This window comes from Rutilus rutilus (genome assembly GCF_951802725.1).
Source record: "Rutilus rutilus genome assembly, chromosome: 2".
NCBI classification, from domain to species: domain Eukaryota; kingdom Metazoa; phylum Chordata; class Actinopteri; order Cypriniformes; family Leuciscidae; genus Rutilus; species Rutilus rutilus.
The window spans coordinates 37493227-37518972 of NC_140210.1; the positions used below are offsets into that span (position 1 = coordinate 37493227).

Below are 25746 nucleotides of genomic sequence, written 5' to 3' on the forward strand. Positions count from 1 at the left end.
CGGAGGGGAAGGGGCATTTTTTTGCCTGGTTTGCCTTCACTAACTGCATATGCCGGTACTGTAAATTTAGATTGCTCTTTCTCTGCCATTGTTTTGGTATTCCTAGGTTCAGTGCCTTCTTCTTCTTCTTCGATAGATTTTATTGGCAGCTTGCAAACATAGTGCATTACCGCCATCTACTGGACGGAGGTGTGATCAGGTTCCGTGCCTCTCGCACTCCTCAAATCAAACGGTCGCGCGCAAGTGGGCAGGTGCTGTGTGGCAAAAGGGTGGTTGCCATGGTTGCGAGAGAGTGACAGTCGCCTAAGCCAATCCTTTGATTCGTCCCGAATCGAAATAATGAGCTGTGTTTAATACAGATTAAACGGTCTAGAGTCACTTGATTTTTATACTCTTTTTTTCAGAGTTCTTACATTTTAATTATGTATTGATATATATAGAAAGTTTTAACAAATTTGGATCTTTAATTTTTAATAAATCCTACCTACCCTGCCTTTAACTTTTTTGCTCACTAGCCAATGTGGCTAGTGGTTTTCCAAAGTTACTAGTAGCCACACAGCATTTTTACTAGCCACATTTTTGTTGCTGTGAAATTACCTGATAAAAGTTGACTATGGCGTGCTAAAATTTACTTGAACTAGATTTACAACCCTTTTAAATGTAAAACCACTGTACACACCCAAATCAAGACTACATAAATATATAGCCTAACAATACAGGTCATTATCATTAGCTCTGATAAGGTTGTGTGTAAAGCTCCTTTTTTTTTTTAATAAAACCATGTGTTAAGAAGTCAGCCACTAAGCGTGCTCTTCACTGCGTGACGTCAGTCAGTTTATGCCTGCTGAAGACAGATGAGAGTTACGTTTTCTGAGGCTGAGGATTGAGGAAACAGTAGTAATCGTTTTCCATAAAGTGGACATTCCCTTTCGTGAGTCATTGAAAATATGTAAGTTCAATTTGCTGTATTTACTAGGTGACTCTGTATTTATGTTAGACAAGTAATTTATGACTTATTGGTCTGTTATCGCTTGTTTGTTAACTCGCACGAGCAGAGTAACGTTATAGCCTACAGTAGCAATTCCCGTGTACAAGTTCATTCTCCGTATTGCTGCCTTACTAAGTTTAATTCTTCATTCAGTGATTTTAAGTGATGTTTGTAGGTTGTAAACTTACAGTATTTGATATTGTATATTAGTGGATTGTTAATTACTTTTACCAGGCTGAGTGAAATTAGAATGACCTTTAGCCTACTTTCTTTCCGTGCGCTTCATGCGCTATCTAGTGGCACTGCATAGTAGGCTACTACAGTAATGTTTTTCAGTAGGCTACATATACTTTGAGAAAATGATTGTTTCTTGCCAATTGTGGAAAGTTATTGTTATTACTGTCTTCTCATTGTTATCTTTGTTATTCACAGACCACATCTCTATAAATGTCCACCATATGAGACTTTTGAGCAATAAATGCCCTGTGGTCTGACTGTGCAGTCACTTCTGAATAATTTTATTCAATTCTGGGAACTGAATCCTGCCTCAGGTGTCCTGACCGACCCACCATTGCGAACACGCACCCACCTGAACTAGTGCACATATAGAACGAAATCCTTTTCACACCATGTATTAGGCCTATGTATTATTATGTCGCCACATAGCTCCACCGACATACGACGTAACTCCAGCAGGGCAGCTATCTCTTCGTTTCTGTGTTGTCGGTCACTAGCGCGCAAGCGCAAGGCAACATTGTGTGCATGTAATACTCATTAGAGCTGTCAAAATTGCTCAAAAATGACGTTCGAATATTCCCTCTAAAAAAAAAAAACATAGCCTATATTCGAACTATTCCAACATCTGGTTGCGCATTTTGTCAATGACGCGCATTACGTCAATAACAGGACAAATTAATACAAAGAGACATAACTACTTGTATAGGTAGTTTATTTAAGTTTAAACATATTTGACAACGTATTACCTACACAAAAACAAGTAAATCAACTAATGGCCAAGACCGCAGACCTCACTCTCGCTCGCTCGCTCACTCGCACTCGCAGCAGGCACTCTTTCTCTCTCTCGCCCTCACCCTCATGCTGCGTTCACACCAAACGCGAATAGAGTGTCTGGCGCGAGTGATTTCAATGTTAACGGTGCGTGTCCAGTACTGCGGTCAAGCCATCTATCTATCTATCTATCTATCTATCTATCTATCTATCTATCTATCTATCTATCTATCTATCTATCTATCTATCTATCTATCTATTTTTCTTCTTTTTCATATCTATCTATCTATCTATCAGTGATGCGCGGGTCAATGTATAAACAACCCGCACCCGACCGACGTTTTCAACTAACCCGCCAGGTCTTTCTAGGCCTCTAAAGTAGTAAAATTTGACATAACTCCAAAATGCTGCAGTAAAATGTTTTGATATGAGGTGTACATACTGTATGGGACGTCCCCTATAAGAACTGACCATTAGTTTTTTCTACTTATTAGAAATGAGGTCTTTATAGGCCTCCAAAGTCGAATAAATTGACGTATCTCCAAAATGCTGCAGTAAAATGGTTTCAAATTTAGTGTGCATTCTAGGTGGGACATTGAATTCCAGAAACTTTTAATGTAGTAAAAAATATACATGAAAACAAAAACAAAAGATGTATTTAGAAAGAATGTATACTTTATTTTACTGCTTTTTTTTTGCAAATAATTATGTTGTAAACCTCTACATAAAAATTCTCTAGATGTGACCTATAAATAAAAAATATATATAAATTAGTCAAAGAAATACACAACTTGCAAAGACAACATGAGTGTAAATTAAAAGGATAACAGAGTAAAGTACAAAAACTCTCGAAATATGGCATCTTATTATATCGTCTCTCACATATAGATAGATAGAAGAAATAATAGATGAAAGAAAGAAATTAAAATTAGATAGAAAGAAATAGATAGATTAGATAGAAAGAATGAAAGAAAGATTAGATAAAAGAAAGAAATTAAAATTAGATAGAAAGTAGATAGATAGAGAGAGAGAGAGAGAGAGAGAGAAAGAAAGAAAGAAAGAAAAAGAAAATAAATAAAGAAAAAAGATAGATAGATAGATAGATAGATAGATAGATAGATAGATAGATAGATAGATCTAGGCAACTCAAGCGCTCTGAAAGCGCGTTCTCTTTGCTGTTACTGAAATTACCGTATTCACAATAGTAGGCGCACACGTTTTTTTTTGTTGTTGTTTTTTTCGGCTGGCTTGACCGTGTATTTTCAAACCGCGGCTGGCTTGACCGCAGTTCCCTGACCCCTCAGGCAGCGCGTCCACTCGCAAAGCAGACAGCCGCGGGCGCGGGCGTTTTTCCACATTCGAATATTTATTTTCACCTTCGAAATTCTATTTTTTAAAGCTATTCGAATTTAGAATATTCGTTGACAGCCTCATGGGAGTTGTAGTGTCGTAGTAGTGTCACACTTATTTCAGATGCCTTTTGAAAAGACTACAATTATTCAACCCGCCAAAGTGGCTAGTTGGAGTGACTATGTTACCCGCCACGAGCAAAATCCACCTGCATTTGGCGGGTTGGCGGGTGTTAATGTCAAGCCCCAACTTATACTTACACCATTTCAGTCGTATCCAACAGTGATTCTATGGCCATCTGAGAGACTGTCCATGAATTTTCTTGGCAACCCAGATCAAGTATAGGTCTCTGCAGGACAGTATTAGGAGTTATCAGATCAGTGGACGAGGCCATAAACAGAGGGGCGTTTTTGATTTTCCCACGTCACAGTGAAGATTTAGGATTTAGGGGTGGGGTCGTGTGAAGGGCATCATGCATGATTTATAAACACCCACCAGTTTGAAAACACCCACAAATTTAGAAACGCTCACTTTTGTTCCGCAGAGACCCCATACTTAATTTTTCTGGGGTAGGTTGCTAGGTCTTTTCCCAACCCTCCCCATTACATGACTTACTGCACACACACCTACGGACAATTTAGCGTCTCCGGAATTCTGGGGGAACCGGAGCAGACAAGGGGAGAACATGCAAACTCCACACAGAAAGGACTACTAGCTCAGCCGGGGACCTTCTTGCTGTGAGGCGACAGCCCTACCTAGTGAGCCACTGTCCCGCACCATATATCCAAATTCAAAACCCAGTTAAAGTAATTATGTCTGAAAACATTCTTCTCAGCAACTATACAGCCTTGTATATATTTAGCTACTCAACTGTATTACAGAAGTTACAGAACCTCCCCTCATTGGATTTCAAAAAGTTCTGCTCTATTTTATTTCTTAAATACTGCATAAATTGGAAAACACTTTTTAATATACATTATTTAATATATAAATAAATGGTGCACAATTTAAAAATAAATTCACTGAAAGTAAAAGAATGTACACTCAAGGTGTCCTGTCACTTTTGAAAGCTTTGAGGTGAAAATCATGAACATAGTTGGGAAGGATAGGTACTATTTCAATATTCATGCAGCTGTTGTATATTGCATCATGTTGGCTATAATGACCCATAAATTGTTTTTTATATTTAGTTTAAGAACTAGTATCCATGTCAGTAATAATTTCAAAATGATGCCAAGGTAAATAAGGATCATCCTTCCCCATGTCAACATAATACTATGTGAACTTTTACAAATAGTATAGTCATTTTGTCACAATTGTTCTATAGATTATGGAATTGTATAAGACTTTTAAAAGGCTAATTCATAATTTATAAGACTAAAAGGCAAACATTCTTGAGATAGTTAAACATCATTGCTTAAAACAAAATTGCTTAATGTCTGAAAATCAAAGCTAGTGTGCCATATGTAGGAAGCCATTTTGTTGACAATTCAAACAAAAACAAACCTTTTTATGATCAACATTTGATATTTTTGCTGTTCTTAAAGTCAGTGGTAAAATGACAGTCAACGTAAAAAAAAAAAAAAAAATATATATATATATATAAATTCTTACATGCTTGTAGCATATACACTAATCTTAAGGATATACAATTCATGCAAAAACTATGTATTGTAAGTCCAACGCATTCAATTAATATAAAATAATAAATAGAGTCAACAAGTAGTTTACAAAATATTTATTAAATTATCAGTAGAACAGTTTAATCAAGTCACTTCAACACCACACCAATTAATTTTCTCTGAAAAGACAGTTTATTATAGGGTTAGTTCACCCAAAAACGAACATTCTGTCAGTAATTACTCACTCTCATGTTGTTCCAACCCCGTAAGACTTTCGTTCATCTTCGGAACACAAATTAAGATATTTTTGACTAAATCTGAGAGCCGGATCACTCCTCCATAGGCTTCTATGGGATTGAAACTTGCCGGCCCATTAAGTTAGTAGAGAATGTTTAAAATAGTCCAAGTGACTACAGTGGCTCAACCATAAGTTTATCAAGAGACGAGAATACTTTGTGTGCAAAAAAACAAATAACGACTTAAATCAACTATTAGTTTTCTTCTGTGTGAGCCTCGGAGTGAGTTCACGTAGTGTAACAGCGCAGCGCTTCTGGGTTGTACGTCAACACGTAGGCTTACTATTGGCCGATGCTAGTCACGCGTGTGATGCATGTGACGTACAACACAGAAGCGCTGCGCTGTTACACTACGTGAACTCAGAGGCTCACAGAATAAAATGAATAGTTGAATAGTTGTTATTTTTGTTTTTTTTCTGCGCACAAAGTATTCTCGTCGCTTGAGCCACTGTAGTCACTTGGACTATTTTAAAAACATTGTCTTTTCTAACTTTCTGGGCCGGCAAGTTTCGATCCCATAGAAGCCTATGGAGGAGTGATCCAGCTCTCAGATTTAATTAAAAAAAAAAAATAAAAAAAATAATCTTAATTTGTGTTCCGAAGATGAACGAAAGCCTTACGGGGTTGGAACAACATGAGGGTGAGTAATTACTGACAGAATTTTAATTTTTGGGTGAACTAACCCTTTAAGACCATCTTTTCAAATACATCAACATTGTACACCATTCCAGTCCACATTTTAATTGAGGGCTTCAGCAGCTGAAGGACTGTAGAAATATGATCCAGAGGGTGATGACTTTCTTGGCGGTTGCACTTCCTGGGAGGTAGATCTGTAGTGTGGAGACCCAAAAATGTCCTTCTCTAAACTTGCCGTTCTGTATAACTGGTACTGTGGCAGGGTGTCATTCTGAGGCTTCTGACTGCTCTGTTCACTTGGCCTTTCAGAGTAGACATGGGGAATCCGCATGCCCCTTACTGAAGGGCCCTGACTGTAAGGAAGTTGTGCAACCTGTGCACCTTCCTTTACAGGAAAAAAACGAGGCATGGGCTGTGGCAAGGATATAATAGGATGATTGCCGGTAAACGTTGGGGCCTGTGGACTGGGAACTGGAGCCATGGATCGTGGCCGGAAAAATCCTTTGGGACTAGAACCAGTATTTTGTGTGGAAACATCAGCTGAAAGCTGACTGGGCAGGTATTGTGAATGTCTTGAGATTTCTCTGCCAGATGTATCGACAACAGGCCTCTGATAAAGATCTAGAGACTGTCCACCAGTCTGATAATCAAGATACTCTGGTGTACGGCTTGAAGCTAGCACCAATGGTTTTGACTCTTGAGACGGCCTTTTTACAGGAAGGTGACTGGTTGGCCAAGGCTGTTGGACACGTTTTGGACGGAAAAGTCCATCATCTTGCAGAGCAGGGTAAGAGGGATAAAGACTTGCTGGAGATGGGGATGAGGGAGTTGTGGTGGAACCCTGACGGCCATAACTTCCTTGGTAAAGGTGTGGGTGGTGTTGAGAAGGCTGGAAATCTTGAGCTGGCTGGAAAAGTTGACTACCAGAAACATAGGGGTTAGAAGCCACAGCACTGGTCAGTGGCTGTTGCGAGTAAACATTCATGGGAGGAACAGCAGGGTTACCACGTGCAGGCCAAGTAATGTCAGGCTTTTGATAACTGGGTATTTGATACTGTAAAGGTTGAGCAGGATTTGGAACAGTAGGCAGAAACATCTCTGGAAGAACCAGTGGTTGTTGATTGTAAGAGCATATGAAATACCCAGGTGGAAGATGCTGTGCTAAACTGGCAAGAGAAGGATTTACTTGAAGCGGATCAGGGCTAGGAAAGTTGTAGTTCTGAGCCGACCCAAAAGGCTGATACAGGGAAGTACTAGGGACAGGAACCCTTGAAAACTGATATTTCAGAGCAGAGGAAGGGTTAGATTGAGGAGGTGAAACAGGTCTTTCGAACCTATAAGGATAGTCCATGTAATGAGGTTGAGAGTCAGGAGCCTTCGAGGCTGCAGCAGCGAGATCCTGTTCCATCTGCTCACGACGGGGATGTTGACGTACAATTTCCGGTTCAGGTGTCAGTTCAGGAATCGGTTCAGAAGTCGATTCAGTAGTCGGTTCATGAGTTGGTTCAGGAGTCGGTTCAAAATTTGATTGAGGAATCATTTCAGGAGTCAAAACCACATTTTTGCTTGTCATAGGATCGCTGAAAAGCATCGGCTCTTTTTGTATAGGAAGTGAAAATGGGAAGTTTACAGACAGATTAAAAGAGCCAGGCAAAGATGGTAATTTAGGCAGCCAATGACTCCTTGGGTGTAGATAGGGTGATCTAGATACATGTCTTTGCTTTTGCTCAACTGGAAATGCTTGCACCTGCTTCACAATCTGACTAGGAAATACAGTTGGTGGCTTGTGGTATACACTGAGTTGCTTTTGTGGCAGTGGTTGGGTTGTCTCAGAAAGCCCCGGGTCTTTGACTGGAAACATTGGTATTGGCTCATATGGACAGGACAGTGCCATCATCTTGCCTTTTGATTTCAAAACCAGAATGAAGTGACCATCCTGAATCACATTTAAACCAAACATCAGAAATAATATTTCCAAATCTGTAAAATATTGCCAAAACCCCACAACAACTCACCCTGAAGTTGACACCACAGCTCCTATATGGAACAGAGAAGGTGAGCTGTCCCTGGTTAGACTGCTCTCGGTGCCAACATTCAGTGGCCACATAAAGCAGAGGTGCCCATTCCCCATTTACTGTGGAAACAGGTGATATTAACATATCAGAAAGTCCACAAGTGTTAGTCACCACTGAATTTCTCTTCATTCCCATTACTCAATACTTACATGCAACTGACAATTCATCTGCTCTCCCATCACCAACAATAGTCATTTCCATGGCATTGTTCTTACAGACAACAGAGGGAGGGGTCGCACTTGCAGGACAGGACAGAACCTGCTCTGTCCCATACCAGCTCAGAGACAATACATATTCAGTTTCCTGGAATGTTTTTGAACAAAATGAATAAAGTGAATTGTTTTTTAAGGTCATCTTACTGAGGCCCACAAATTGAGATTACATGACCAGCCAAACGCCACTCACTTTACCCCCAGTAAACCCTGTTATTGGACTCTGCTCACAAACACGGCTGATCATGAAACCATTTGTTTGCTACATCCATAGTGATAGATGTCCAAGGGATCCTGACATAAATCGTGGAAGTGGGCCAAGGTTACTTTTGAGGTCTGGTACAAATATGAAATACAGAAATGCATAGCCTATAATCCCATTTATGTGCACGATTAATTAAAAGATTGCGATCTCAATTCAAACACACATTATTTTTTTTGAATTACAATGATTCTGCTCTCTTTATTAAACATTTGATCACACTGGAAAATTTAAACCTGCTTTTGCGCTGCAGCTGAGCCAGAGTGAGCAGCGGTCATGAAAGCTATACGTTTTAAAGGCCCACTGAATAACTTTGAAACGCGCAGCACTTTTCAATGGGTTGACCTAATTTCCACAGAAAAAGGAAGACAGGGCGGGACACAAACAGGTCCTCCCCTTTAAAAAAAAAAAAATAGCCAATAGCTATTAGTTTATATCATAGTTTGCCCAGAGCCACTGAGCTTAGTTAAACTGCAGTTTCCTCCTAATCTCATCCATGTCACTTCAAAATATGGCATTCTGTGCAGTATTCAATACGTTTTGTATACGTTTAACTTCATTCGCCCCGATTTAAAGCATATTTACACAGTCTGAATAATTTCTTATCCCTTATACAAGTGACCGATTTTAGCAGCAGCTTCTGCGTCCATTTATAATGTAGGGGGCGGGAAGCTTCAGATTCTAGAGAGCATTTGATTGGACAGAAAATCTGACAGAAGCTGAAGAGCAGAGTGATGTCATCAACATTGATCCATTTTGGCGGAAGTGACAGACTAAATTTGAATCAATGCACAGTCATTATTTTGGAGCACACAGGCTTATAGGTAACAGTAAGACTAACATGTATTAAAAGCCAAAAAAAAAAAAAAAAAAAAACCTTCCATTTTGATTTCATGGGGACTTTAAACCACTTCACAAACTGTTTAACTACACAGTGTTGCGATTTATGTGTTGCAAACATAAAATAACAAAAGTATAAATGTTTATAGTCTGGATAAGTTGTGACAAAGATCAAAATGAGTAAGTGACCTTTAAAACCAACGTAGCCTAACTCTTCAAATAAACTGTTATGCCAGTATATGGCAACAAGCGACAGTTAAAATGTATTTGATCTGTTAATGAATAATTAATTCAAGAGATTTGTTCAAAAACTCTGAACAAAACAATTCTTCATTCATTCCAAACACTTTTTACACTTCATTTAAATTAAATATTTGTAACATTTATAACATTGGACAATTAAAATTCAATTTAAAACTGAGTGCACCTTTTTAAAACCAAAAAAATTTGCATTTGTCTAGCAAAAAAAGAAATAAGAGATTAAGCTACCAGATCTTATTGAATAAGTAACACTTATATGGTGACTGAAATGAAAATGGCCGCTTACCTCTTGTTGTTTCACATAACATGAATCATAGCTGAATAGCAGGTGGACATCTGTGCGTGATGTCCTGATGGAAACACCACAAAAAGCTGCTAACTGGTCCAAGCGGAGCAGGTCTCCAAGCGCTATCGGAAGAAAACATAGCTGCAGTTTAAATATGGGACTAGTTTAGTTTATTAATTTATAAAGCACATTTAAAACAATAGATGTTGAAACCAAAGTGCAGTAAAATAAATGTAATGTCTGAAAATTAATGTCTTGAAAACATGTAAACAGATTAGACACAGAACCGTTGCTTTTAACAGGAAAGTAAGGCTGAGCGTCATCGGCACAGATATAAGATAAGTTCTGTTTCTGGATAATATAACCGAGTGGAAGCATACATAAGGCAAAGAGAGGAAGACCCAGAATAGAGCCCTGCTGAACACCATAGGAGATTTAAGCACGAGATGAGAATCACTTCCCCAAATTAACAGAAAAGATCTGCCCTTAAGGTAAGATGCAAACCAATTCAGCACAGATCCCTGAAACCCAGCTACATGGTCAAGTCTTTGTAAAAGGATATCATGATCTATTGTGTCAAACGCTGCACTTAAATCAAGCAGGATTAAAATACAGCAAGAACCGGCAAGAGGAAGTAAAATATCACTGCAACCTTCAACAAGGCAGATTCAGTACAATGAAGTTCTCTAAAAGCAGACTGAAATGTGTCAAATATCAAAAGTACTCAGGTAAGATGAAATCTAAGAATAGACAACTTCTACCAAAACTTTTCAAATTAAAGATAACTTAGAAATTCAAGATGGTGCTTTAACAACAGATGGACTATTGCAGGAATTCCCAATCCTGTTCCTGGCAATATAGCAGGCCTGCAGAGTTCTGCTTCAGTTGTGTTTGATCAGGGTTGGAGCTGAACTTTCCAGGAAGATAGAACTCCAGGAACAGGACTGGGCACCCCTGGACTATAGTATGTTTAAAAGAGCTTGGTAATTCAATTTGCTAGGGAGCTATTGATAATAGCAGTAACAGCTGGATTTAACGCTGGAATAACCTCTTTAAAAATATGAGAAGGCAGATCATCAGAGGGACAGAATGAGGGCTTCATATAAACCAGTGATCTCAAACTCAATTCCTGGAGGGCCACAGCTCTGCACAGTTTTGCTCCAACCCTAATCAAACACACCGGATCCAGCTAATCAAGGTCTTCAGGATTACTAGAAACTTCCTTGCAGGTGTGAGTTGGAGCTGGTTGGAGCTAAACTGTGCAGAGCTGTGGCCCTCCAGGAACTGAGTTTGAGATTACTGATATAAACAATATCAGAGCTGTGAAGGTGACAGGTTGTAAAAGAGAAAGAGCTCCGATAAAAAGCCGATTCTAGATTTTAAAAAGTTGAGATGTAGGCCTATATTAGACAATACACTCACCTTCATGTATAAAAATGTTTTAACAATGGTTCACACAAATCAGTGGAAAACTAATGAGGCACTAGAAGAGTGGGATTAAAAAAATAAATAAAAAACACACTTTGTGGAAAGGTAAAATGGACCTACGTCCTATACATTTTAGTGCAATTAGCAAGTCATTTCAACTTCCTGAACAGCGCTCTAAAAAGACATTCTCTGAAAATGTCGTATGATATCTTAAGTCGCTGACTAATGTTTGGCCTATAGCCTACGAGACAAAATACGTTCTAAATTTCCATAAATTATTATTCGCTGACATAAAAATCACTTACAATTTAGTGGTTTATTTAAATTAACAGTAAGTTTGAGGATATTCTGTTTACACTTACGTCCACGAATTCGGAGATTGACGACATCGGCTTGCTTTAGAAAAAGTTCAAAGACCCGGTCGCCGCATTCAAACTGCGGTCTAATTTGTCGTGTCTGTTTAGATGCATTCAGTCCTCCGTCTCCAACGGATTTCACACTTCTTCGCTGTTTTGAGTTTAGCCAAAACTTGAAGAAATCGCCACCTGAAATCTCGTCGTGGCCATTAGACCTTAACAGGGGGTATCCCCTCTTGGCAAATTCGTTACCGAAAACAAGCTGAAAATCGAATAAAATGCAAAATATTAGGAGATGACCGTTCGCATTCATTTCGGATAGTTGAATCTCCCGCTCTTAGTGATACAATTACTTTTCATCAATTTTGATGTTTAACTCATCTTATGCTCGCACAAACAGCCTACTTAGCGAGCTTGTATCATAAAATATGTTAACTCGAGCCTGAGAACTACTGATTATAATTGTGTCGCGTTGGGAACCGGCGCCTTTGAGCTGTAGCCTATGAACCACAGCTGAAGCTAATTGTCTAATGACATTAAATATATTTTTTTAATATGGAGAACTAAAGCCTATATTCAACGGTTGTTTATGTGGTACGATCAGAGTTATCATTCCATAATGACTCTCTTTTTCTTTCTGAAATTTCTTGAAGCTAAACAAATGTTAGAGATGACATGATAAACACGAACAATTCATGAAATAAAGACGATTTTTTCCCCCAATTTTTTTTTAGATTTGCATTGCATTTATAAACATTTATAAATGTAAATATAATTTATAAAAAATAAATATTTATTTATTTATAAAAACACTCGACGTGGCATTTATGAACAATACGAACACATATAATAACCATTATGATTCATTTTCACAAAAAAAGTTAGAAAAAATTCACAAAAAAAAAAAAATGTTGGAAACAAAATTTACAACGCACAGAGAAAAAAACCCACTGACAACTAGCCTTGATCTAACCTATTCTGCTCCGTTCAATCCGCAGTAGGTGTCGCTCCACAACCTACTTTAGATGAGTCATCAAGTACCTGCGCATCACTTTCTGCCTGCGCTACTTTATCATGATTGGAGAGATGGGGTTTGATTGGCGCTTGGTTCGCCCTATTGTCGGGTAGCCATGTGCTGCGTTTGGCCCGTGCAATGCATCCCTTTCAACCCTGCAGTTATGTGTGCGACACCGGGCGAGCGTGGAGTCTGCGGTCACCGTGCATCTCCAGAAGAGCTGAGTTAGGATGCTGCGGCATGCGGATAGATCGCTGTAGCTATAGCACATCACAGCTTTAGGTAATAGGATGACGACCTCGCAAACTCTTGCAAAGAATTATTGAGCATGCGTCAAAAGTACAATTTCCAGTGCTTTTAAGGAGGCGTCTAAACATTGAGCTGTTCGGCATTTGAATAAAATATGTTGGTGGCTGTTTTGACATTCAGAGAAACCAACGTTTGTGTGTCTATTACTACACATTGTGCATGAATTTCCCGTGAGCGACAATTACAGTTCTAGGATTTCGCAATCTGGATGTGGGATGCGTAAAGGACTTAAAAGTAAGTCCTTGGGATGGGTGGGGTCCTCTATGCAGCAAAAGAGTGCGGGAGGGGGGCGAGACAGCGGACGAGGTGCGGGGAAGTGCGGATCCTCGGATGGTGGGTCATCAGATAGGCTACGAAAAGCAAGAAATAAATTGAGAGCTTAAAATACCCAAGGTAATGTTTTATTATCTGTACCATCGCTGTAGAATTCAGGTTGTTAAGTTAGTATTTATTGAGGCAATTAAGCATCTTAGAATTAGAATCGACATAACACAAAGGGAAATATATTTCAGATAATTTAGAATTTGGATGAAGCTGCATCCGAAAGTATGACGTTACACGAATTGCTTCTGTGTCGCACATCTGTAATTCGCGGGAACAATCAGGATTCTATTGTATTCGTCTAATGTATTCGGCTAATGTATGACAATAAATAACAGATTGTTGTGCATTGTTGATCGCATCAACGTTATTTTGAACGGGCATACAATGTGTATGAAATGAATGCATTGGCAAAAGGTCTGCTTTGAACTGTTATAGTTTTTAATTTAAATGGGATTTAACACAATATTTTCTCTTAACTTTATTGTTGTTTGTATGAACAGCATGCATCAGCATTTTAAATGACGTCTCAGTTCATATGTGTGACTCTAAGAAAAGGTCATTAAAGAAAACCTTCTACTCCCTCGTGACATCTATTGTAGTTTAACAGTCGTTGGAGATTTGTGCATGTAATCTTGGTGGAAACGAAGCTAGTATACCAAAAGGAGAGGTAACCCTATAATAACAAAACAATGGCTATCTATCGCTTTGGATCATGCAGCTTTAATGTGGTGATGTCATAGGCCACGGCTGCTTGTTATCAGCATACTGGGTGAATCTGCCTGACTTAAATGCAAATACATGGCTTTAATTATTATTAGCACACAAGTAAAAGTACTGTGTGAATGAAAAGCGTATATTCATTTTGAAAAGATGTCATCAAACCCCTCTTCCTCTTCCATTCAACACCAGGACACAGTTAAACACTTGGCATACATTCTTACAACTTTTTCATTTCAAAACGTGCCAATTCTCATTCAGTCATCATAAGATAGATGCTAAATCGCACAGGACCTTTCGATGTGGAGTATTTCTTAAACACGAGATGTCATGTCTTCTAATATTTCCCTCCCTTTCAGCGGGATATTGTTCCACCCTGTTTCCTCCTCTCATCCTCTGAATATGTTGAAGGCCCTGGCTGGAATCTGTTTGCTTCATCTGACTACAATATTCTTCCTCTTTTGGGCAACTATAGATGATGTAAGTTAATATTTTTCCTCTTTTATGTGGATTATGTAATGAAATGTGTGCATTGTAAGTGTTTGTATTGTCACTGTAGTATTCAATCATTTTCAGTTGTTAACTATATTGTGATTTGCTTGTAGCTAATGGTAGTTTGTATTGTATTTTCCCAGGCATGGTGGTTCACAAGGACCCTTTACACAGACCTGTGGGGCAGATGGGTGATGGAGAACAATGATGATGTCTGGGTGTACATGGATATACCGACCTCATACAGGAAAGGTAAGACAAATAATTGTATTTTCGCTGGTGGCTCTTTTACACTTTTAAAAACAAAGGTTCAAATTTCTGTCATTTCCATAGAAGGACTATTTTGGGTTTCCCAAGGAACCTTTCAGCGAGCCATTTTAGTGTGAAAAACATTTGAATCATCTGAAGAACTCTTTTACCCATATAAAGTACATTTTGTGCAATGGAGAAGTTCCTGGATGGTTAATTTTCTATCATGGAACCATAGATTCCAATAAAGAACCTTGATTTTTAAGAGTGTACAGACTGGGACACTCACTGACGTCCCTTCAATCCCTCCTTCTAGACTATCTGCAGGCGGTTCAGGCGTTTGCAGTGCTGTCCTGCCTGTTTGCTGTGTTATCTCTGTGCGTGTTCATATTCCAACTCTTAACTCTGGGTAAAGGAAAGCGGTTCACCATCTCTGGAGTTGTACAGCTCATCTCCTGTAAGTCTGTAAATCTGCAACACAATCTCATGGCAATTCGTAACAATTTTCTTTTTGGCTAATTGGTGGCTAATTCGCACAATCTCATTCATACATTTTCGTAAAATCTCCTTACGCCCCAGTGACGAGTATGTTTAGGGGTGGAGTTAGGGTGAACCTTCATGCTTACTTTGTTACTTTTTTCGCCACCTCATAACATAAATTAGGGCATCATTGAGATGCGTTTGTATGTTTATAAGTGATCGACCAATATGGATTTTTTTGATGACTGATGCTGATATCTTAGAGAGTAAGGTGGCCAATATAAAGACGCCTTCAATTTAAAAACACTTAAACAACACATGCATAACAGTTGCTGCAATAAAATATATACTTATTTGAAGTATTTACTAAATTAGAAATAATAAATTGGAAGGTATATCAATATGCAAAAAAAATAATAATTGCTAAACTAAATAAAAAATAAAATAAAAAGATGTATACTTTAGAAGTATTATAGCGTTTACTTTTCTATGACTAATAGAAAGGTAAACGCTATAGTACTTTATTTATATAATGTTTGCGTTCTTTCTTTAACAGTTCTGTCTAATATTGTCAATTTGTTTAGACAAAACTGTTAAACAAAGACAGTAAAGTAAGATGGAGAATAAGTTCTAATCACTGTCAAAATAAAAGTCCCAGCACTGTCAAAATAACAGTTCGCTTCTGACACTTATCGGACAAACTGGTCGACCACTAGTGTGGATTGTCGTCTCAAAATTTGTACATGTATAAATAAAACATACAGGCTGTACAGACATTAATTTTTGTTGTACATTTATATGTTTCTCTTGCACCCCTAGGTTTCTGCATAATGGTGGCTCTGTCAGTCTACACCGATCACTTTCACAGAGGTGAGAAGGATGGCTGGTATGGCTGGTCCTACATCATGGCCTGGTTTGGATGGCTGCTGACCCTCTTTACGGGAATTATGTACATCGTCCTGCGCAAGAGAGTGGATTAAACTTTAGCCCTCGCTCTCAGTGCTAATGTACAGCCTTGGATATTCCTTTCTTTTGTCATGCTAACTTTAATGTGGACTTTGACTAACTATACTACTTCAAAGTGTAGGTGCAGTACCTGAAAATGAATGAGTTGTCTTGAATACAGGCCTATGATGGAAATGTGCACTGCAAATCATAGCATCAGCAGTTCATTTAAACGTTTGAGCAAGTTTAAAATGGGTGAAAGCCTTGACTAAGCATTTTTATTTTGAGTAATGCTATAGATTGGTTTGGTCAAAGCACTGAGGGCAGTTAGAGGGTCTGAACAAACTTTATTGCAGGGGTTAGTGTGTAAAGATGGCAAAGATGAAGTAAATACAGTATATACAAGAATTAATTGTACAAAATGTATTTATAACATGTATAAAGAAAAAAAACTAAGTTGTACATATAAAGTACATATAGAAAAATGTTATAAAGTGTAGTTTTAAACATCACTTGCACTTTAAGAACTAGCTTTGTCTTAAACAGGTTTATTTCATGTAATATTTTCTTTAAATTTATGTTGTTGATTGCAATAGCACAGGATAGTCTCTACTTTAGGTCAAGATTAGGGTCAAATCTTTGTTACTGCTATACATTATGGTGCTGCTCAGTTTGTGATCATTCACTTGGTCATGTAGACTTTTTGTAAACACTCTGCCATCATGTTTTCTTGTTAATGACATCATGGGTCCTGTTGCGATGCCAACTATTTTGATTAGCATGATGAATGATTGTTCATGTGGTCAGGTGATCACCCTGTAAGATTCTAATTCTAGAGCACAGAATATTCCAAAAGAACTTTCAGAATGCTTTTCTTGTTTTAAATTTCAAAATGTACTATTTTTATGGGAGTAATTATTCAATATCCTCTCAAGGAAGAAGCTCCTTGTCTGAGTTATGCAGTTTCTGCTTTGCTTGGTTTCAGTCAGTTCTAGATGTATTTTTATTTTGCAGATTGGATTTTATTTTTTCATTGCAAAGCCAAACAGTGTAAACCAGGGAGGACATTAATTTTAGTAAATCACACAAATAAAAACCTTGCCATAAGAATCTCTTTTAATTTTTATTATTTACAACATCAATATTTAACAGCTTTAAGCATTTTTTTAAACACAATATCATAATATGAAAATGGAGGATAAGAAGCATGTTTGTATAAGAGACATTGAAACCTGATGTCAATTGAGAAATGATAAGCTTTCTCACATGTGATTGTACAGTTCTACTATGACCTTCTACAGTCCTCATGCAAAATGCACCAGGCACTGGCATAGGAATGTTCCAATAAGAAGTGTTTTGTGGGGGTGTGTATGGCGCCGAATCATATGCCCTGACCGGAGGGTGTAATTCGCTCCTGAACCACTAAGTGGAGGAGATGATTCTGTTCTGCCGAAAGGAGAGGCCTGTTGTGAGACAAGAGCAAGGTGATTCAAAATGGTTATCTAATTGCAAAGGCTTAAATATAATATGGATAAATGCCTAGTATGAGGCGGGAAATACAGAAAGCTTACCATAGTTCTGTCTGGAGAGCTTTGAGAGATTCTGTATCCTTTTCCTGACATGCCATCTGTAAACAGGCCAGTAAAAGATGCATTTATTTGGTAAAAAATACAGAACAAAGAGTAATATTGTGGCATGGTACATATTTAACATATATTTTCAGCATCATTACTCCAGTCTTCAGTGTCACATGATCCTTTAGAAATCATTCTAATATGCTGAATTGGTACCGAATAAAACTATTCCTTTTAAAAAAAAATTACTGACACAAAACTTTTGAATGGTAGTTTATGTTGCATATTTAGTAAGTATAATTATTCCTTATTTAATGCCATACCACTACTTTGTTTTACATATTTCCAGGTTTAAACTGGATTTTGAATGCAGATTAAATGTGATCTCAGAGTGTTGGACACTGTATGTTTTAACAACCTAATTTTACATAAATAGATTTTAAATACATACCACAACTGACTGTAGGAGAAGGAACACGTTTTCTGGAAGGAAGTTCACTAGAGGACAGAAGGTGACAACAGTTTATACAGAATAGCAACCAAATAAAACACTGTGCCTGGTTCTCTATTATTTCGACAGTTTTACCCTGACTATGTGAGTCAAAGGATTCCCAGGCGTATCGCTCTAGTGTCTGAGCGTGTTCGGGTAGCAGCTTTTGAGGGGGAGGCTAAAACACAAACATAGTATGCTTATTGGGATAGTAAATAAACCCACTTATGGTATAGGTCTGATTTATTAATATTTTGTCCAACGTGTGAGGTGAGCTTGTTTAAAATATTTACTTTACCTCAAGCAGCATTAACAGCAATACCCTGGAGATTTCACACTTTGCTATGATATCCATAAATGCACCTGGAATTAAGACAAACACAACTGAAGCATGAATCTTTAGCATTTACAGCACATTTCATTTCCTTTATTATTAGCTGATGTCCACACAAAATTAAAAGGACTGCTGACTCAGTAAAACAGCAAAACAGATTCTTGACGAGCATGAATATCAGTCACAAAACATATTACTGCTGCTTATAAATATGTGATCAGAAAGCCCACATAAACAGCAAATCTGGTGAAAGTCCCTAAAATATGGCCATCGAACCTCATGGCCTGTCATGATCATGAATTGTGTGCTATCATTTGAACATTTATAATACAGATTTTTGTGAAGTTAAAAAGGTCTGCAAAGTTTTAAAATTAAAGTGCATGACAAATAAAGTTATTGTCTCCGAATAGATTCTGAACTGCTGAAACGCATTGTCAGCAATTCCATCTCACTTCCTGTTACCGACATGACAACGTAACACATTTGCATAATGCCTGTCTATGGTATTCATTGGCTGCCCGCAAATGACATCTACTTTGACCCTCAAACACTGTAGTTGTAGCTGAGACTGGAAGAGTTTGGTTCGTGTTGTCGACATGTCGAGAAGACGGTGTTTTTAGCGCTGTGAATCCACTTTGCATTCACTTCAAATGGATGAGGACTCGTGCTGGAATTGATACGGAAAAACCGACGCCAGTGCTGAGGAAGCATCCGGGGCTGAATTTCAGATATGGTAACTGCCGTTTAATTTCCGCCATACGCTGTAAGCGGTAGACCAATCACAACAGACAGGCCAGTCTGACCAATCGGAGCAGAGTAGCTCGTGGAAAGGAGGGGTTTAGAGAGACTGAATCTTCAAACAAACCATTTTCAGACTCTTTGAGAAATGAGTTGATGTGCAATGGATATTTTGAGAAAATTAAAGCGTTTTTTTGACCTTGGATGCATGTGAACCTATTGTAGTAGACCTCCAAAACAAAATTAGGAACCTTTAACCCTCTGGGGACCAAAAACGCACCCGCGCGTTTTGCTCGTTTGTTTTTTTAGCAATGAAAAATAAACACAAAATGCTCTGTTAATTTTGATCTTTCATTTTCATGTAATACATCAATCGATCCTGTTCAGTTTCTATTTTTTTTCTGTATACTCACAATAAAAATAAAGTGTTTTGCTTTTTGACAAATAAAGAAAAATTAACATGATGCGATTTCTGCCTTCTTTCTGTCAGTAAACAAACAGACCCACGGGCATAAAGCTTGAGATCGCATCTTTTAAATGAAGTAATTTATATAAAAAACAAATATTCTCAGCTTCTGTAATCTGTATAAAAAGAGAGCGATTCCAGTCGAGCTCATTACGAGCTCATTCAAAAGTAATGTGACCACGCCCCGGAGAGCGCGTGCTATTCAAACGCAAATTCTGAGAACCATTTCAGACCTGTGAAACGCCCCCACATCAGCTGAAAACACAGCGCGCCGTGAGTGAGGCAAAATATAGCCTACCTTATGGAGAAAAGATTCCTCAGAACAGTGCTGATATGAGGAGCAATAGATCTCGCTGAGGAGTGAGGTAGGCTGTTATCTTTTCTCAAGTGTTAATGTGGAATAACGTTAGTGTAGGCCTATGTAAACCGCAAAAAGATGAATCGCGTTTCTATATATGAATCGCGTTTCTGTGAGATGAATGAAGGGTACATATTTGTAAAGACTGTTTAGCCTAAATATGAATCGCGCGTCTGTGTGTGAAAGAATAAACTGCTTTGCTATAGCCTACTGAGATGAGTAAAAATCGACTGAACTATGTTGAAATAAAATGTATTTGTATAAGCAACGTATTAAACTGCAAATTAACATTTATATGCCCTAATATTTCATAAAAACAACATTACAGTCAGGCGAAGTATGAAAGACAACATTTTGTTGACTAGATTTGGGTACAGTTTTTACTGTAAAATATACTGCCACATCAAATAAGCTTTTGTTTAGCAATTTCTGCTCATATCTATCTATATATATATATATATATATATATATATATATACTATTTTTGTCAAAAATAAAGTCATAGACTAAGATGTTGGATGTTCCAATGTTGGCTATATTCAAACTAATGAATAAATATGATAAAATGTAGGCCTATAATCTTCTTTTTTTTTTTACAAAGAAAGAGTACACTTGAAATATTGTTGAAATTGTAATTATTGTTGTAATTGTAACCTTTTTAATAAAATAGCAAAACATATTAACAAGATAGATGTAAGCGAAATCTTAAATGGTCAATATAAGTCTTCTAAATATATATTTTGTCCTTGCGTTGTGGCTCAGTCAGTGTCACACCTGAATGAATGGCTCATTACACATAATGGGTGGGACACTGTATTCTCAGGTGTAAACCACTCCTCCTTCACGACCCCCTCGCATATTGGCTTTCCAAGCAAAACCTGTTTTACACCATTTAAATCAATGTTTTTTTTTTTTTGTGAACGATAAAGCAAGACTATTTTCACATAATTTTGAAGCCAGAACTCGAAGCGACAACATCCATTAGTCAAAAGTCTTGTGGACACATATTTAATATGTGTTTTGTGGTCTTATTTCAGCAACATTCATTTTTATTTTTTCCAATAAACACGCATAAACATTATTCTCTTAAAAATACAAACATCTACATACACGTTGCTCGCATATTATGGTAGCCCTGTTTGTGCTATATAGAGTGAATTTACACCTTTGCCATTAACATGTTTATAAATAACTGAAAAAAGCACAAATGACAAGGCATGTCAGAACATCTCAAGGGCCCCAAAAACACCTTGGTCTCCAGAGGGTTAAAATAGCATAATACGGGCACTTTAATTCTGATTAGGTCATGTGACTTACAGTATAAGCCTAATATGTTATGTTTTTACTCAGACTTGTGTATAATATAATAATAAAAATAATTTAAAAAGGCAACAGTGTTTTATTTTTTATTTTATTAATTATTGCGGTTATCTCAAATAATTGCGATTAGGTTGAATAACCACGATTAGATGATGAATTAATAATCGTAACAGGCTTACCTCACACACCTAGATTTCAAAACTAAGATTGATTGTATTTATTGAATGTAGTGAAAGTGCATCATATTCATACCGACAGGGGTGTTGGTGCCGGGGAGCTGTAGTCCTCTCTCCTGACACATGTGCTGCATCTCTGAGAGCACAGCAAGAGCACCATCATAATCACCTGCAGATCAAACATCACATCATTGCTCTGACAACCACAGAACCACATCTGAAACTCAACGCATGAAATTGCTCCTCTGTTTGAACTCACGAGTCAGTATTTTGCAGGAGGCCATTTCCCACAGTGATAGCAGGGCTTCAATTGGAGTCTGAATCTGCAGTTCTGCGGCTCTCTGGAAATGAACTATCGCCTCCCCCGGTCTATTCATCTCCTACACACAAATATATAAACAGGACCACATCATGCCGAGGCACTGTGGAAGAAGGTCGATATGCGTTTTAAAATTAATTTATTAAGAGAAAGCCTCCCCATGAATTACAATGATTAATGTCTCACCTTCAGAGCATTGCCAAGCTCCAGTGAGAGACTGGCCGCCATAACAGGCTGATTCATCTCAATATAGACCTAAACAATATATAAGTACATATTTGCAGTATAACATCTAAATAAACACAAAATCTGCATGTGATTGCAAGATTTTAGGCTTTTTACTATATTAATCCAGCAGTACTCTTCAAATGACTTCAATACATTTTTAAGAGCATTTTAACATGAAGCATGTGAAATAGCAGCTAGCAGCAAGCGAAAATTAGCTGAAACCGTTTTACTTAGTAACAAATGTTGCTTCGCTTTGTAGTGGTTTACCCTCATCCTGTCGTCTTCTAACTGTGAGCGAGGCGGTAATAGTAAGTGAATGAGGGACTGATGTTCTGTCAGGCCAAAGTTATTATAGTTAACTAAAACTAAAAACATAAATAAATTGTTAGTTGAAATAAAATAAAGTGTAAACCTGAATACGTTTACACGACAATAATGTGCTAAAAACGCGTTCTCACGTACAGACGTCAACGTTGTCAAAACGATCCCAGTTCACACGGATCCGCTAAAATGACTAAAATCGCTGTATTCTGCTGACAGGCCAGTAGTTGGCGCTGTCACTTTGTAAAGAAACACTACACGCCTATAGACTTAAAGGTGCAGTGTGTGATTTTTAGCGGCATCTAGTGGTGAGATTTGCGAATTGCAATCGGTCAATAATTCGCGGCCTTTCCTTGAAATTTCAAACTCGAATGAGAGGCTACGGTGGCCGACATAGGAAGCCGCGTCTTTTTCTGCTGCTTCTCATTCAAGTTAGTGATGAAACGCGTCTGTCTGTTCGCTGTCGGCTACGGTAGAAACATGACGTCACGATATGGCGACCTTCATAGAAGGGGTGGCCGCGGTTATGTACATATAAATGACTCATTCTAAGGTAATAAAAACATAACGGTTCATTAAAGGAGAACTCCGGTCAATTTTAACATTGAGCTCATTTTTTTGTACATTTGGAGTGCTGTCAATACAGAGAACAACGACAAAAATCGGTGTTGCCTACACCGAGTTATTCTATTTTTAAAATTTGCACCCTATTGACTTCAATGGGGCAAGTAGTAAGCCTGCTTTTTAGCCTCTTAACATCCTTTAAGTGTCATTACAAGTGCACAGAAAATGTGAGTGATTCCTTCCGAGTGAACACGGGTGGATCTGACTGCAGTAGATGTTAGAGATATTAATAAAAATGAAGTTAATTCAGCCAGCGCTCATACCTTTGTTTACATCCTGTTTTCGGTGGAAGGCCATAGTAATCGATTGTCGAGTTCACGCGCGTGATCATAGGTACTAAACCTATGCGCGTGAACTCGACAATCGATTACTATGGCCTTCCACCGAAAACAGGATGTAAACAAAGGTATGAGCGCTGGCTGAATTAACTTCATTTTTATTAATATCTCTAACATCTACTGCAGTCAGATCCACCCGTATTCACTCGGAAGGAATCACTCACATTTTCTGTGCACTTGTAATGATGACACTTAAAGGATGTTAAGAGGCTAAAAAGCAGGCTTACTACTTGCCCCATTGAAGTCAATAGGGTGCAAATTTTAAAAATAGAATAACTCGGTGTAGGCAACACCGATTTTTGTCGTTGTTCTCTGTATTGACAGCACTCCAAATGTACAAAAAAATGAGCTCAATGTTAAAATTGACCGGAGTTCTCCTTTAAGTAAGGTCTTTATACACCACTGAAAACATAGTTATGGATCTTATATTGCATTTCTGTCAATAGATCCTCAGAAATATCACACATTGCACCTTTAACACATAATATGCATGAGTATGACGTTTTCACAAATTCGCGTTTTTGTGTCTAGTTTAGGCTACACAGAGACGATAACGGTATCTTTTAAAAAACATGCACTTTGAAACCCATTTTCAAAAGTCTGTGTTTCCAAAATGCCGTTGTCGTGTAAATGAACAGCCAAAATGCATAAAATATTTACAATTTTTAGTTGAAAACGTTTTATTTCAGCTAGTTCCCATGGAAACATTTAAATTTAGTTTCACTTTGATGTACTAAAATAACTAAAACTGAAATAAAAATGTAGAAAACCTATATTAAAAGATTTTTTTTTTTTTATATATAAAATAAAAGCTAATACCTCAATGATACTAAAATAAAACTATGGCAAGCTAAGCTAAGCAGGAGCAACACTGTTTTATTTGTACTGAACACTTACAATGTAAATTATGTTTTTGATTCTATTTAAAGCTGCATATTCAAATCTGAGCCCAACTTTTCGCAAATGAATAACCTTTGTTTATATATGCTTACCTGCATGAGTTTGAGTAACTAGTAATACATTTGATTGAGATAAATACCTTAATGGCAAAACTATAGCAGTTCATTGCTGCCTGCATATTCTCATCGAAACCGGGAGCCATCAGCGCTTTAGTCTCCTGTTCCGAGGCCAGAAAGAGTCGGGCTGCATCAGTCAGAGCCAGGGCTTCTCCTGGAGCGTTGAACAGAGTCTGCTCACAGCTACGAAGACACAAACATTTCAGCATGTTCTCTAGACAAGAGCAAGAGCTTTCAATCTTTTAGCCACCAAGGACCGCCAAATATGATCAGCCTCATGCGAGGGATCCCAATTATACAATTTAAATATTATTTTTATGTATAAAGACCCAATTTCCACAATTAAAATTATATTAATTGTGTCAAATATTATTTGGAAATCTATAAAACTGTACTGTTAGATGTATTCGTTTTTTTATTTAGTAAAATCAACATTTTGATTCTTTTAAATTATTTTACTATTATTATTTTAATCCATGTACATTTATTCTATGATATTTAATTTATTGTAAATCACAAGCATTAATAAATGGATCATTTACCGGGCCATGGCGAGATTACAGAAGGCAGCATACTGAGGACAGTCCTGCTGTTTCAGCTCTTTGGCCAGCTGACCTGAGGAAAGATGTCATACAATCATAAACAGTGACTAGCATTGCTACACATTATCTGAGCAGTCTTCTGATACAGTACTCACCAAACTGTTCACTTGCTTCAGCAACATTAGGCTTCCGTAGAAAACGTCTGTGATTTGAAGAAGAGCGCAATATTAAAACGCCACTAACGTTAAATGAGATTAAATTGTTAGACTGGACATCCGACTAGCCACTCGGCAGGAATTGTTCGTTATGCGAAGAAGCTGGCATGAAAATAAACATCTAAAAGATGTGATCATCACCTGTTTATACATAAATCGTACATTAATGGGATCATTTAATTTCCTATCTCTTTACATTTAAGTTAGTTAGCAACGTGCTAGTGTGGGTTGTGTAGTGCTGTCATGACATTCTTTGGTCACGCTCAATATTGTATTCAACATTGATTTTTAACCAGAGATAACATTGAAAATATTATTTTATTAGTAATATAAATCTTTTATTTTATCTCTTACTTTTTCAGTTTATTTGACACTGCCCGGTAACGCATCAGAAAATCTCCCTCGGCTGCCATTGTTGACACTTAAGAAGGAGGGGCAAACACACAGGAAGTTCCAATTCGAGAGTTCCCATTGGTTGCACACATCTGAAGCTGTCTTTTGATTGGTTTTCACACTTCACAGGCTACCAAAAATCG

General features: G+C 37.7%; 3 protein-coding genes across 5 annotated transcripts; 1 reads left to right on the forward strand and 2 right to left on the reverse strand.

Moving 5' to 3' along the window:
* Window positions 1–828: 828 nt before the first annotated feature.
* Window positions 829–17265, forward strand: LOC311281170 (epithelial membrane protein 1). Of its 3 annotated transcripts, none has more exons than XM_084393919.1 (5): window positions 829–949; window positions 14345–14465; window positions 14621–14729; window positions 15043–15183; window positions 16026–17265. In XM_084393919.1, exons 2-5 carry the CDS (start codon window positions 14388–14390, stop codon window positions 16184–16186), a joined length of 489 nt encoding a protein of 162 aa, XP_084250045.1. In that variant the 5' UTR covers window positions 829–949; window positions 14345–14387; the 3' UTR covers window positions 16187–17265. The 3 variants fall into 3 exon arrangements, with proteins under 3 accessions (XP_084250045.1, XP_084250047.1, XP_084250046.1); XM_084393921.1 differs by lacking the exon at window positions 829–949 and adding an exon at window positions 12805–12917 and having other exon boundaries at window positions 16026–17256; XM_084393920.1 differs by lacking the exon at window positions 829–949 and adding an exon at window positions 13229–13337 and having other exon boundaries at window positions 16026–17256.
* On the reverse strand, window positions 5071–12080 carry LOC311281150 (uncharacterized protein). The gene is made up of 5 exons (XM_084393880.1): window positions 11627–12080; window positions 9837–9958; window positions 8125–8278; window positions 7916–8034; window positions 5071–7836 (listed from the first exon to the last, which is right to left on the reverse strand). Exons 1-5 carry the CDS (start codon window positions 11931–11933, stop codon window positions 6004–6006), a joined length of 2535 nt encoding a protein of 844 aa, XP_084250006.1. The 5' UTR covers window positions 11934–12080; the 3' UTR covers window positions 5071–6003.
* Window positions 17162–25742, reverse strand: f8a (coagulation factor VIII associated). The gene is made up of 12 exons (XM_084393893.1): window positions 25565–25742; window positions 25151–25197; window positions 24996–25068; window positions 24477–24636; window positions 22113–22181; window positions 21867–21987; window positions 21684–21776; window positions 18514–18578; window positions 18312–18393; window positions 18177–18223; window positions 17723–17778; window positions 17162–17614 (listed from the first exon to the last, which is right to left on the reverse strand). The coding sequence occupies exons 1-12, from the start codon at window positions 25621–25623 to the stop codon at window positions 17533–17535; spliced, it is 954 nt and encodes a 317-aa protein (XP_084250019.1). The 5' UTR covers window positions 25624–25742; the 3' UTR covers window positions 17162–17532.
* Window positions 25743–25746: the final 4 nt, after the last annotated feature.